Genomic DNA, 14717 nt, shown 5'->3' with positions numbered 1-14717 from the left:
CCACACCACGGTCTGACCACCACACCATGACATTCAGCATCCTCACCCCAAACTCCTCTACTCCCCCTCCCCAGCCTCTACTGCCAGCCCTCGCAAGAAGCTCCCGCCAACTTACTAAAGAAAGGCTACTACCTTTCCTCCAGTGCCCAGCCTTCAGACCACCGTTCTCCACTGACCCAGAGTCTCTCGCCTTATCCTATGATGTCACAAACAAAACAGCAGTCAACTCCATAGACCCACTTAAACATCGCAAATGTAAACTCTCTATAGCCACTCCAATGCCTGGTTCACCCACGACCTCCTCACACTCTGTATGCCAAAACGAGCCGCCCTTGCACAGTGGCAAACCTCCCATTCCGACAAAGACAAACTTGACTTCAACGCTCCCTCAAAAGAATACAAGAAGGCAATCATTCATGCCAAAGCCTTTTGAGTCCAGAATCTCCCAAGCTAAATCCAACACAAAAGAAATCTTCTCTATCTTCTGAGAGTTAGAGACCCTGACCTCTACCCCCCAGAACTTCACCAAAGAAAAAGCATGGTGTAATGATACGCTTATCCGAGTTCATGCCATGATCTGTGGTTGCTAACTGATTTATTTATTTTTATTTATTAGACATTTGTATGGTGCCTATACACACATGTTTCAAGGTGCCACAAGACAAAAAGGGGAGGGGACAGAGTAGAAACAACAACAATAAATGGTCCTACTAGGTCTTGTGACATTCGGACCATGCAAGTGAAGTGAGATAAGTGCAAGGGGAGCGGGCAGGTTAGGGCGGAAGGGATGGGATAAGGGGAGCGTGAGGGGAGAAGTGCCAGCTGGGCCAGTGCCTAGGAGGGCAAGTGCCAGGGGAAGCAGGGGTAATGGTCAACTAGTGCGAGGATGGGGCGGACCAGAGTCAGGCTAGTCAGGGAAAGTGTGCCCGAGGGCAAGTGCTGGTTAAGTGGTGCTGGGGAAGACTGGATGAGGAGGGGCCTGTCCCCTGTAAGGCACAGTACCTGGTACCAGTCGCAGCTGCAGGGGGGACAATCAGAAAGGGAGAGGGAATTAGGAGGAGAAAAGTGAAGCCTTGAGAAGTTTCCAGAACTTAAAGAGATCCGGCTCAAGTCTGAGAGGGGCAGGAAGCCCGTTCCAAAGGGTGGCTCCTGCCAAAGAAAGAGATCTATCCCTCAGTCTCTGCTTGGAGAAACATCTGATCTGCAGAGGGTTGGAGCTATAGGATCGAAGGACGCTAGCAGGGAGGTATTTTGGGAGATAGAGTTGGATGTAGAGGGGTCCCAGGCCCCAGAAAGACTTGTGGATGATTCTGAGGGTCTTCATTTTGATCCTTATAGCCACCGGGAGACAGTGGAGAGATTTTAGGGCTGGAGAGATGTGGCACCTGGGCTTGAAGCCAAGGATAAGTCTTGCAGCCTTATTCTGGATTAGTAGAAGAGGGTGCAGTAGTACAGCCTAGAGAGAACCAGAGCTCTGGAGAAATTGAGCTTCTGGGGAAAGGTGTGAAAAGGGGAATGCCTCTGAGGAGGTGGAGCCGAAAGTTGGACTTCTTGGCAAGGTCTGTGATGTGAGAGGAGAAGGAGAGAGAGGCGTTGAAAATGACCCCAAGGTTTTTTACCTCACATGAGGGTGAGCGAGGGGGCCCAAGGAGGGCGGCCAAAGGGTGGGAGGGAAGCATGGAGCAGCGTCCCTATTTTAAGGATCTCAGTCTTACTGGCATTAAGGCAGAGATCATTAGCAGAGCACCATACCCGAATAGCAGTCAGGCAGTCAGGAATAAGAGAGGAAGAGAAGAAGAGGAGGTAGAGGAGGGACGCTTAAAGGAGAGCTGTGTGTCATCAGCATAACACTGGAAGAGAGGAGAGAAGGTGGAGATCAGTGGGTCAGGGGGGCAAGGTAGATATTGAAAAGCTACAGCGATGGGATAGAGCCGTGAGGGACGTGTAACGCTCACCTGATTCCCGTAGAGGCGCTGGTCTTGACTGGGCGTATACCGTATCTTCAAAGGTGATGTGTAACACACGGCTGGCTCTTTGGGCTGGACCTCTGTGCACTGTATGTCTGGCTCGAAGGGTAAGATGTCTGCAGATAGAAAATGTGGGATTAATGAACTGGGTTATTGAATGTCTCTCTCTTCTTCCCTTTCTCTTCTCCGGTAGAACCCCAAAGGTTAACGCTCTCACCTTAGGTAAGTGAACGCCGTGCTCTCCATCTGCTTCGAGGCAGGGTGCTGTAACCAGTTTCTTCACTGGATAAGGGGAGCAGGCCTCTTGACTTCAGAGGACTGCTGCCCGTCGTTTACTGCACGAACGGTAAGTTTCGAGTAATTCTAATGTCTTTAAAGTCTTTAGTAATGATGTCTCTTGTTTTGCAGGGTTCCGGCGATGGCGGATGGCGGGCTGAAGTGAGTTGAAGATGGAGCCCGTGTGATGAATAGAAGCGCCTGGAAGCACGTAAGTAAGCGCTTGTTGCCTGCTTCACGATGCGCTCTAACTGTCTTTTTATTTTGCAGGTACAAGTTCGGGGCGGCTGCAGGGTGCCGGAATACCCACTGGGTTAGATGTGGAAAGGAGTAATGGCACGTGAGTATTAAAGTTCCCCAATGTCTTTAAACGCACCTTGTTTTGTCTTTCAGATGCGGGATGCAGCGCCGAAGGCCTCCAGAGCGTGCGAAGAGTTGGTAAGCTTTTGTCTTTCAGATGCCGGTATGCAGTGTGAAGACCTCCGGAGCGCACGAAGAGTAGGTAAGCCTTTGTCTTTCAGAATGCAGCGCGAGGCGTTGGTGACAGCCGATGGCCCAGGTAAGTGAAGAGCTGTCACTGAAGACCGTAATGCTAACCTGTTCTTTCTTGTCTTTATAGGTGTTGCTGAAGACTGGATTCAGGATGTTAAGCCTTTTTCCTTAGGCCCAGGATCAGATGCAGAAGACACGATGAGCGTTCTGCTGCAGAGGATGCAGAATAACGCAAAGCAAGATTCATCCATCGGGTGTGGTTTAAATAGCCTCCTGTAGTGCTTAGGTGTCTCCTTTCACAGCCACGCCTAGGTAAGAAAAGAGTTCCTGCTTTCCAGAAGAGTTCCAGTGTTCTGAACCTAGGGAGTGGCTCCTGCCCCACCCAACAGGAAAAGTAGTTCCAAACAGAAGAGGATCAGAGGCTCAACTGGCAGGCAAGTAAGCAGCATGGTCTGCTGCAGGTAAGTCCACCCAAGCATTATGAGCCCGGCGCTTCCAGCGCTGGGACTGGGCATATTTATGAGCCTGGTGCCACTGGCGCCAGGACTGGGTCCAAAAGGTCCCAATTGGGACTGGTTGGCACTCGGAACCTGGGTTATGAATCTGCTTCCAAGGGAGTTGGGAAAGCCCTGACCTTTTGGAAGCAGAGATCATGACAAGTGAGGACAGGATGTCCTGAGTTTTTCAACTGAAGTGAGAAGCCAGTGACATGCAGAGGGCCTGGGAAGGGACAGGAGAGGTAGAGACTGCGGCAGGATTGGCCAGTTCCTTGCAGATTTTAAAGAGTTCAGCCGAGTTGTTAGATGCTGCAGAGACGCGGGCTTGGATATGGGCTCTTTTCTTGGTGAGGGCGGAGAGCCGGTAGTGCCTTTGCAGCAGGCGGCATGCCAGTTTGTCAGAGGATGAACCTGAAGCACGCCATTTCCTCTCGGCAACCCTACACTTGCGTTTAAGGGTGACGAGGTCTGAGTCATACCAGGAGTTACACTTGGCTTTGGGCTTTAGGCAGATTCTCATGACAGGGGCAAGGATATCGAGAGTATCAGATATAGAAGAGTGGAGCGTGGAGAGGGCTGTGTCAGGGTGAGAGTCAGCCAAGGGGGGAGGAAGGGGTGAGAAGGTGGCGGCAAAAGCCTCAACTGACACACGCTTCATGGGTCGGGTGACCAAGAAGGTGGGTGGCAGTGACGGAGGTGGCTTGGCCTGCGGGGTAGGGAGGGTGAGGTGGGAGGATAGGAGAAAGTGGTCACTCCAGGAGAGAGGAGTGGAAAGAGGGACAGAGAGGGGAAGGTCTGAAGAGATCAGAACATCAATAGTGTGCCCTGTAGAATGAGTCGGGCCAGAGGGGAGAATGGTGAGTGAGAGAGAGTCGCAGAGGTTGCGAAAGAGTTCAGAGGGGGGACAGGAGGCATCCAGGTGGATGTTGAAGTCTCCCAGAAGGAGGAGTTGAGGGGTTGAGGCCAGGAGTGAGGAGGAGAGGTCAGCCCACTCAGAGAGGAAGGAAGAAACCTGACCAGGTGGCCGATAGATGGTAGCCACAGTGAGGGAGTGGCTAGGCGAAAGAGCGAGCCTGCAGACGAGGCATTCAAAAGAGGAGTAGGCCTGCGTAGGGATGACAGAGGCAGGAATCCACTCAGGGAAGATAAGGGCTACGCCACCCCCAGAGCGATTGGGCCTGGGCGCAGAGAGGATCTTGTAGCCATCGGGTAGGAGCGTGTCAAAGCTGGTGACAGAGCTGGCCGTAAACCATGTCTCAGTGAGACCGAGGACATCGAGGTCAAGTTCTTCAAGAAGGTGGCAGATATCAGAGGAGTGTTTGACAGCGGAGCGGCAGGTAAGAGCGGCAATGTGGTGAAGGTTGCCCACCTTGAAGGACTTCCGGCGAGGGGCACAGAGGTACGCCCTGCAGAAGTGTAGAGAGTGCACGAGAGGGGGCAGAGAGGGAAGGGGAAGGCAAGGTAGCAAAAGAAAGGGAGGAGGGGACAGCAGGAGAGGAAAGGAAGTTGATAAGGTGCAGAAAGCGTCTATCAAAGAGATGAAGGTTGGCCTGTGGGCTTTGGACCAAGACGGTCTCATTAGAGTAGACATTAATGATGACCGTAGAGAATAGGAAGGAGGCCAGGAGGGCGTCCCAATGGTTACCATCATTAATGGGAGAAGAAGAGAAAGGAGAGAGAACAGAGACCATATGAGGGGTCCATAGATCTGGTGAAGGAACGACAAAGAGGATGTCGGTGAGAGTTTCCTTGAAGGAGGCACTGATGTAGGTGTCGGCGATAGGGAGGCCTGGGTTGGAGACCAGGATGTCCTTTTTAAACTTTTTCCTACCAGACATAGTCAGTAGAGCAGGATAGTCAATAGAGAAGCAGTTTGAAAAGATATGGGAGACAGAGAGCACCATAGGGTAGGTTGGGGTGGAGGGGAGGACTGGGGGTAGACAGACAAGACAGCGAGAGGCAAGTGCGCAGGAGAGTGGGACATAACAATGGCACTAAGGAGGTGAGCGTAGAAAGGCACAGGGCATCCAAGACAGGAAAGAAGACATACCTAAATTTGAGAATCCTAGAGAGGGAGGAAAGGCCTAGGTTTCAACAATGCGGTACTAAGTCAGGCGGATTTGTGCATGAAGAACAGCAGAGGTTAACAGCTAGTGGGCGGAGGAGGGGTGAGCAGGAGGTCGAATGGAGAGGGCTGACGCCTGGCGTCCCCTGCGGTAGTCGCCTGTCTGTTTCCATTTCCTTCCCACTCTCCCCCTCCCTTCCTTATCTATGTCTTAGCTCTTGCACTATCTGAAATGTCGTCAGGCCGAGTACGATAGTTAATTTCACATCCTCACTGTTCATGGCCTGTAAGAATGTGGTTGTATTTTCCCTTGTTCCCTCCCTTGCCTTGAAGCGCTTTGAAACACATTGTGTATAGGCACTATTATAAATAAACGATCATATCATATAATACCTGCAGACACAACAGGAGTCGCAGCAGTGGGAGCCGCCCTTTTCCTGAGGGGGGCTGCCGGGCAGGGGGGCTGCCCAGGAGGGTCAGTTAAACCAGGAAGGCACCCAATAGGAAGGGGAGGGAACTAGGGGGAGGGGTGTGGGCGGGCAGGTAGGCGGGGAGGAGGACCAGGAAGTGGCTGCAGGATAGGGGGAGGGGGGAGAACAAGCGCTCGGAGCAAGGGCCCGTTAATACAATTAAAAAAACACAGTTCACCAAAACACTCAGTGGAGGCCTACGGGGGCCGTGCAGGGGTTTAACCTACTGGCTGGGCACGACAACGGCGACTGCTCACACCCGCTCCGCTCAGCAAGAAGACCAATGCGACTGGGATTTTGGCAAAGAAGCAAACATAAACTATACATCTTTGGCTGTGCTTTTGTTCTATCCATGAGCATGTTTTTGTAGTAGGAATAGAGAGTGAGACTAGTGTGCCGATAAGAGAGACAACAAATGTTAACCCATTTTGCTTCCACAGTTCCAAGATAGGAACACCACTTTTAAATTATTAATAAACCACCACCACGAAAAAGTGCCAATCTCAACATTAACCTACCTAGAAATTTAAGTTTCGAAAATCTTTCTTTTGAGCCCTGTGTTTTGTCAGTTCCCCAAAGGGTTTTAAGGCCAAAAGATTTCATCAACATATTACCAAAATAATAAACCTATCTGATAAGAACACTAAATCATAATTAAACATACTTGCGGTTCATAAAAGCATCAGAAATTGTAAAAAGACAATTCTTACCCCATGATGTTAGACACTCAGCCACATACCGATAGATGCGGTTCATAATCTCGATTACAATGGCGTAAAGGATGCTCGGAGCAAACAACATAATGCTGCTGAACTGAGAGTCGTGCTCCCGATGAAAATCACTGGCCATGTCTTCCCAGTCAAAGTAGATCATCATGACATGAAGTGACAAGTAAAGGCAGAAGATCACAAACGGGACAGATACCAGGTAAATCCGCAGTTGTCTCTTTACTCCGGAGTAGATGGGTTCCTTTCTTCCAGTCACTGGATTGACCCCTAGAACACCATGAAATCCAGGCCTGGGCTCCTCAAACTCCCTCTTCATCATTAGTGTGCCCCAACGGTAAGCAGTGACGGAGCAGATGCGCTTCCAAACTTCCAGGATGGCAGTGGACCAAAGAAGGTTGAATGTGGCAAAAAGAACATACTTGTCATAGTCCTCGCAAGCCAAGAGGTAATAAGGAATTCCGATGATGGCCATTGGAATCAAGGCGAAGGTGAAGTACTCTAGGAATCCAAAATATAGGCCAATCGTTTCACCAAAATATCTTCGGATATCATCTGTAGAAGTGAGAAAAAGAAGTCAAGCAAGCGAAGTGGCAATTCTGTATGATTCTTTGATTTTCAGTACGATAACGTTATGGGCACACGTGTAGAACATGCACAGTGGACAATTTATGGAATCTCAGGAGGACCAATTCACAAGGAGTTAATTTCTACTCTGAGACAGGCTGTCCAAGTCAAATGTTATATATTATTAAGGCATGCTCAATATCACATCAAGACCAGGTCCTGTCAACAAGAAGTTAGAGATCAAAATCATACATGAATTTGGGGCACATACATTCTGCCAACAGCTTTTACTCACAGGGCAACACAGGAACCTAAGCAAATTCCATCTGTCATGTAAGTTTATGTGTTGATAACTTATTGAACGTGTGAGGCTTGTCCGAGCGGATCTATGTGAAAATATTGCATTCCATCACTGCGAATGTGGAAATATCGAATTTTCTATAACAAAATTATGCGAAAATAGATGTGGGGAGACCCCCTGTAGACCCCTCCCCGCATCCCCCACTTTAATGAATACCCTAACCCAATCTCCCATCTATATTTTTGCATAATTTCGTTGTAAAACATGCAATATTTTCACATTCACAGCGATGGTCTGCACAATAATGGGGTGATACCTGTGTGAGCAATGCCACCTGAAGCTAAAGGATGGAGATGGGAAGGATACTGAAAGACAACCTTGTTAATTTCCAATGCGAGTGGTCTTCAATTGAATTGAAACTGCAAAGTTCCCAATATTTACGGGCAACGTACTAAATTAAAGCGGGAGCATCTCTCATCTTGAACCCCCAATGAAGGGGCATTAGCTATCACATATATAGCAACTTAAATGAGACTTGCATTGCCTGACAACTGTGTGACAAAGTTGGAGAATATGCTATGTCCCAGGGCACAAATGAGACACTGCGACCCAGGAGAGTTGGCCTACAGAGCCTTCAGGCCAGAGATGCACCTAGCCAGGGGTGGTGAACAATAGACCAACAAGCCCCTGAAAAGAAAGCTTGCTTTGTTGACACATACTACTACTCACAAGGTCACGCACACCAAATATAAATGTGTCCATGGTAGGCATCCCACATGAAGAGAGAGACAAACAGACCCATTTGGGACATGGGGTCAGGGCCTATTACCAGAATGTCAGCCACCAATCCAAAGGTCAAGTACAGAATCACCTAAACATGTGTTGTCCCATATTTCAACATGGGTGCAGTGGATTCAGCCAACCAACCACATACAAAACTAATCCCATATGCCAGTAGGGACCCCAACATGTGTGGTGGCATGGCTGCTCGCCAGCCCAGTTTCACAAAGACAAACTGATTTGACCCATATGCTAGAAGGGACCTCCAAGAGGCATTACTCGTATGGGAAAGCACTGTCTCAGTTGTCGGTGACATGAAGACCATCACCGTGGGATCTCATATATCAGCTGGCATGCATGCAGTGGCGTGGCGGCTGTGAAGAAATTTGACTGGAGAAACCGGGTACACGGCACGAAAAAGAGTCAATGGAACTGTGAGACTGCAACCAGACTACGTGAAGCAAGAATCAGAAATCTGGCCTTTCTCCTGGAGAAGCAATGGTAGCTAGGCACTTTTGGCATTGGCCACTCATGAAGTATCTGCAGGTGACAACAATTTAGAGGAGGAACAGCCTATCCACAAGAGCCATACATATACTTAATACCCTACCTAATACTGGGTCACGTGACAGGCAATACAGAAAACTGTGCACTATATTTTATTTTCCCATTACCATTTGCTTAAATTGTTTCAAGCCTGAAGTAGCCTTGTTAGTTTTAGATAAACTCCTAGAGTCCACAAGCATGTATCCCAACCGGATCATTGTCCAGGAAATGGACAGGGCGTTATACCACTACAATTATACATAGATCTAAGGATCAAGAGGAGACCAGTATCCCTAAGTTAGGAAACACGGGTGCACAATAGTTTATTCTCCTGTCCCATTTTGCATTGATTGTTTCAAGCAAAAAACACCCTCTTTAGTTTTGGATACACCCCTAGAACATATTAGTGTTATCCCAACCAGATGCGTGGTCCAAGAAGCAGACAGGATTCTGTTTCTCTATGCTTTTTAAAAAAAAAATGTTTTAATTAGTTTTATTTCAAACAAACAACCAACAACCAAACTTGCAGTACATGTTACAATATGACACATTTTTAACAACTTAGTCAATGTCTACTGCGTCTACAATTCCCCCCCCCCAACCGAGCATACTCTGCTTCACGCTATGCTTCTTCCACTTGCAGCGAGGTTTTCTCAGCTGTACTCTCTTCTTAGTCCTGGTCGCTTGGTTCTGTGCAGGCTCAAACAGTGTGATCATTAGATGTTTCCAAGCTGACAGGGTTTCTGCTTCTTCTTCCCCTCCAGTGTTACTAGCTTCCTGCCGCACTGCGGTTTCAGCTTCTGCCCATTTCTGAAGGTCTTTCTACCATATTTCTATCCTCGGCCTATGACTTGCCTTCCATCCCATAGCAGTTCGGCGCTTCGCAAGAATATTTGCCATATTTTTTAGTTTACTTATATGTTTAAGTTTACGTGATCTGGGAAACCCCCTATCAGACATGCCTATGCTACTTCAACGTATATCTGTTTCCCTTTTTTTCCAATTTGTGGGCTACTTCCTCCCAAAATTTCTAAATTTCTGGACATGCCTAGAACAAATGCGGCATCCTGGCGTTTTAGAGCATGTTTGTGTTAGGGAGAATTCTCATTCAATGGCTAATTTCCCTCACCTAGTGAGCTTTGCTGGACTCCTGGAGTTTATTTTTTTCACTTTGTAAGCGTGTGCCTCTTTTTCCCACTCTTACCTGTGTTTTGTCATGTGCCTTTCTACTTGTTGTGTGATATTGGACTCTGGAGCACACCACTCCAATGGCCCAACTTGTTGTGTGTGTTACATAGCACCTTCAGTCCCGCCGAAAAGGGTAAAGGGTAAAGTTGCCATTTACTTTACTTAGTAACATAACCACAGATCCAGTACACCCCATTTTACATGGAGTATTGGAAAGGGTTGATCCTAAGCCCTTTTTATCTGTACCTCCTAGAGCATTGTTTTGCTCTTTTAACATTTAGACTTGGCTGGTGGCAGTGGTATCTACCCTAACTTTCCTACCGCGATTGTACTATATAAACGTGGTACTGTTTTAGGATATTAGCAGAGGTTCCCGTGGAGAAAGAGGAAGCGAGCGCGCCGAGGGACAGGGCCTGCCTGACCCCGTCCCAACAAGTGCCTGACTTGCCCATGCCGGGCGCATCGCGGCACGAAAGCGAGGCTAAACCTCGCTTTCACTGCAGGAACCGCCGGCAGGCGGATCGCCGGCCAACCCAAAGGCCATCCTAAGGCCTGTTGTGTGCCTGTTTGGAGCCTCAGGAGCCAGGGGCCACAAACTCTGCCCGTGCTGCTCCAGGCATCACAAACACCTTGTGTAATCACCTTGTTTGCCTCCGGAGCCTCGGAGCCAGTGTCTACTCGGACCTTTAATCTTTTGTGAGTAAAGGGGATACCCTCAGTTTACACTATTGTGCTTTCTGGTATGTCTTCTGCTATTCCGCATTCATAAACATTTGAACTCGGTTTCTTTCACCTTCGATAACTGTTTGCTACATACGCTTATGCTTCCAACTCCGCCGCCTCTATGCGTTACTGCTGCCACCTCTTTAATAGTACAGTCATTTTCAGCCCCTAGTGCTTTATGCCTCATGACTGCTATTGGCCGTGCCCTTTGGTCGCTAACGGACCACTGCACTGTATTGTGCCTTATGGTCGCCCAGAGACCACTGTATTATTGTGTAGTGCCTTATGGTCGCCCAGAGACCACTGTATTATTGTGTAATGCCTTATGGTCGCCCAGAGACCACTGTATTATTGTGTAGTGCCTTATGGTCGCCCAGAGACCACTGTAGTATTGTATAGTGCCTTATGGTCGCCCAGAGACCACTATATTATTGTGTAATGCCTTATGGTCGCCCAGAGACCACTGTATTATTGTGTAGTGCCTTATGGTCGCCCAGAGACCACTGTAGTATTGTATAGTGCCTTATGGTCGCCCAGAGACCACTATATTATTGTGTAATGCCTTATGGTCGCCCAGAGACCACTGTATTATTGTGTAGTGCCTTATGGTCGCCCAGAGACCACTGTAGTATTGTGTAGTGCCTTATGGTCGCCCAGAGACCACTGTAGTATTGTGTAGTGCCTTATGGTCGCCCAGAGACCACTGTAGTATTGTATAGTGCCTTATGGTCGCCCAGAGACCACTATATTATTGTGTAGTGCCTTATGGTCGCCCAGAGACCACTGTATTATTGTGTAGTGCCTTATGGTCGCCCAGAGACCACTGTACTATCACTCTCAGCCCAGTATCTGACCTCGGTTTTTAGACCTACATCTGACCGTCGCACTTAGCCCAGTATCTGACTGCTACTCTTAGACTAGTACGTCACTGCTGCATTAATCTCGCCAAGTATTTGAGAACTGTACTCTGCCAACTCTGCCCCGTATCCATCCACGGCAACTAATTCCAGCCCACCTAGCTCAGCTAGTAGTAACAGTATGTACTTCCACATGCCCAACCCAGTTCACCTTGCACAATTCTCCAAACTGACAATTATCCTTACCATCATCTACACGACCATGCCTACAGTTCTGCCTACAGAGGGCCTTGGTGCCCACATACAACTCATCTCTAAACCCTGCAACTTAGAACAAAGGAAGCTTAGACTCCGGGCTCGACTACCTAAAATATTCGAACCTATTACTAAATATAACATTAACCTAGAACACCTCCGACCCAAAATATGCCGACCACTGGTAACCACCGCCCCTCTCAGACACCAACCACACCATAAAATCAATAAACTTATAGCCAAACCACCGCTCACAGCACAGCTAGAACCTGAACTAAAAGCTGCTCTAATCAATGCCAGATCATTAGTCGCCCATGCCACTGACATAGCAGATATCATACGGGATAATAGCCTTGACTTCATTGCCATTACTGAATCTTGGCTCCACGATGCAGCAGGTCCGGCTCTCACTCTGGCAGTCCCAGAGAATTATACCATTCTCAGAGCTGACAGACCAGACTCGCGCGGTGGAGGAATTGCAATTATCGCCAAATCTAATCTCTCTATGAGAATCACACCCACACCCTCCCTCAAATCCTGCGAGCTTCTCTCTATCAAATTACCGACTGCAAACTCCCAAACACTAAATATCCACCTTATCTATAGACCCCCTGGCCCCGTCAGCACCTTCACTGAAGACATCACCACTGTTATCTCTGAGAAGCTAAAAGAATCCTCCCAAACACTAGTACTAGGAGATTTCAATCTAGGGCTCAACGATATCAACGACCGACATGCTACTGCCACAGGCAATACTCTGTCAGTGCTAGGCTTCACGCAGTTCGTGAATACTTCCACACATATCAAGGGAAGAACACTAGACTGGATTGCCAGTCACAACTGCTACCCCTCTATAACAGCCATCACCCCCCAAATATGGTCTGACCATTACCTTATCTCTTTCACCCTCAACACCAAAAGACCCATAGTCTTAACACCCACGCCAGCCACACCCACCTTAACGAGAAACAAGAAAAACATTACAGCCGACAATATTCTGCCCCACATCCTACCCAAACTAAATTCCCTACCTGACCACTCTGACCCAGGCATCCTAGTGGATGCATTCAAAGCAGCCATGTGCTCTGCTCTTGACAGTATTGCTCCATTTAAACTTCGGATCAGTAAACCCAAAAAGCATTTGAACTCATGGTTTACACCCCACCTAAAAAACTTAAGACTACAGAAGAGAAAATGCGAAACAGCTTGGAACCGACTTCCGACCGCTGAAAATAAAACTAACTTAATTAACATCTCCTCGCAATACAAAAGAGACATCATCCTGGCCAAACAAGAAACCTATAATAATAGGATCTCCCAATCCAACTCCAGCATGAAGGAGCTATTCTCCATCCTAAAGGAACTGGAAACCCCTATCACAGTACAGGATGACTCCATCAAAGACAAAACTTGGTGCACAGACATACAACTGGCACTAACCAACAAAGTATCCAACCTCCAAACAAAAATTGCCCTAAAGAAAGCCTCTCTGCCAACTCAACCTCTGATAGTCAAAATTCCCACATCCAACAACCCAGAATCCACCCAATTCCGTTTCTCCAAGGTCTCAGTAATTGAGGTAGAGAAGACCATTTTGACTCTCAAACCTTCTAATTGCAAAGGCGACCAATGCCCCGCACAACTGATCAAGGATGCGGCTAGGGATTTAGCCCCCTTTATCACAAAACTTATCAATGCCTCCTTTACTACGGGCACCATCCCCCGCAACCTAAAGGAATCTTGGGTACTCCCCCTCCTAAAAAAGCAAACATTGGACCCCAACATTCCTACTAACTACAGGCCCATCACCACGGTTCCCTTCCTACTAAAAATATTAGACAAGGTAGCATACACCCAAATCCAGAACTTCCTTGAGATGAACCATCTCCTCGGCACCCGCCAATCCGGTTTCCGTCCGCAACACGGCACAGAGACTGCCCTTATCGACCTAAAAGCCCAAATAGATTCACTCAGAGACGAGGGAAAACTAGCTCTCCTCCTCCTTCTAGACCTCTCAGCCGCCTTTGATCTGGTGGATCATAAAGTCCTATGTAATCACCTGGACTCGGCTGCCCACTTCTCAGAGGAGGCTATAGTATGGATTCAATCATTTCTTAGTGACAGGACTATGAGGGTGTTCTCCCCCGCAGCGGCAGCAGACCCTATCCCAATCACCTGCGGAGTGCCCCAGGGATCCTGCGTCTCGCCGACACTCTATAACATCTTCACCAAGCCACTCTTTGACGATCTTGATAATCTGGGTATCACCTACACTAACTATGCAGATGATACTCAGATTCTCTTACCACTTACTGGGGATTACGTCGAAGATCTGGCTCTGGTGAATAGAGTCTATAGCATCGTTCAGGCATGGATGGCCAACCATGGCCTATGCTTGAACGATGACAAAACAGAGCTCATCATCCTGGGCACGGCAGCCCGTATCTCCAAACTTAACCAAAACTACTCCGCCTTCATCATCGATGGCAACACTATCAAGGTCGCCAGAGAAGTAAAAACCCTAGGTTTTTACCTTGATGCGACACTATCTTTCACCAAACAGGTGAACTCACTGTCATCATCCACTGCCTATACATGCAAGTTAATACGAGCTGGGAAACCATTCCTTTCAGAGGACAGCTGTCTTATTCTAGCTAGAGCCCTCATTTTATCGAAATTAGATTATTGCAACGCCCTCTACATAGGGACTACCAAACAAATCATCCACAGAATCCAAGTGCTCCAAAACAATGCACTTAGAGCGGCCCTAAGTATCCCCAGAAGTGCACACATTTCAGAAATAAGACGAAAACACAAATGGCTTTCCACCAAAGAAAAAATCAACCTTAAATCTGCGTCCCTTATCCACAAATGCCTAAACAACAAAGCTCCCCGATACCTCTCAGAACGCTTCAACAGGAAAAATCCAACGAGACTCACAAGGACAGCCAGCCCCAACTGCCTCCTAGTGCCCAGATTCAAACTAGCCACCATTGGAGGTTCCAGCT

The 14717-nt window shown here is 48.1% G+C and overlaps 1 protein-coding gene across 3 annotated transcripts in view; it reads right to left on the bottom strand.

The window, feature by feature from the left end:
* ANO10 (anoctamin 10) overlaps positions 1-14717 on the bottom strand; it is a 1555753-nt gene that overhangs the window by 1161093 nt on the left and 379943 nt on the right. For all 3 annotated transcript variants that reach the window (XM_069648836.1, XM_069648835.1, XM_069648837.1), the window contains exon 6: positions 6478-7047. In XM_069648836.1, coding sequence (XP_069504937.1) covers positions 6478-7047 — 570 coding nt within the window. The remainder of the gene's footprint in view (positions 1-6477; positions 7048-14717) is intronic.

Source organism: Ambystoma mexicanum, chromosome 2q (genome assembly GCF_040938575.1).
Source record: "Ambystoma mexicanum isolate Mex_15411 chromosome 2q, UKY_AmexF1_1, whole genome shotgun sequence".
Taxonomy (NCBI): Eukaryota; Metazoa; Chordata; class Amphibia; order Caudata; family Ambystomatidae; genus Ambystoma; species Ambystoma mexicanum.
The sequence above is the reverse complement of the archived record's forward strand: the minus strand, read 5'-3'. Positions and strand labels throughout refer to the sequence as shown.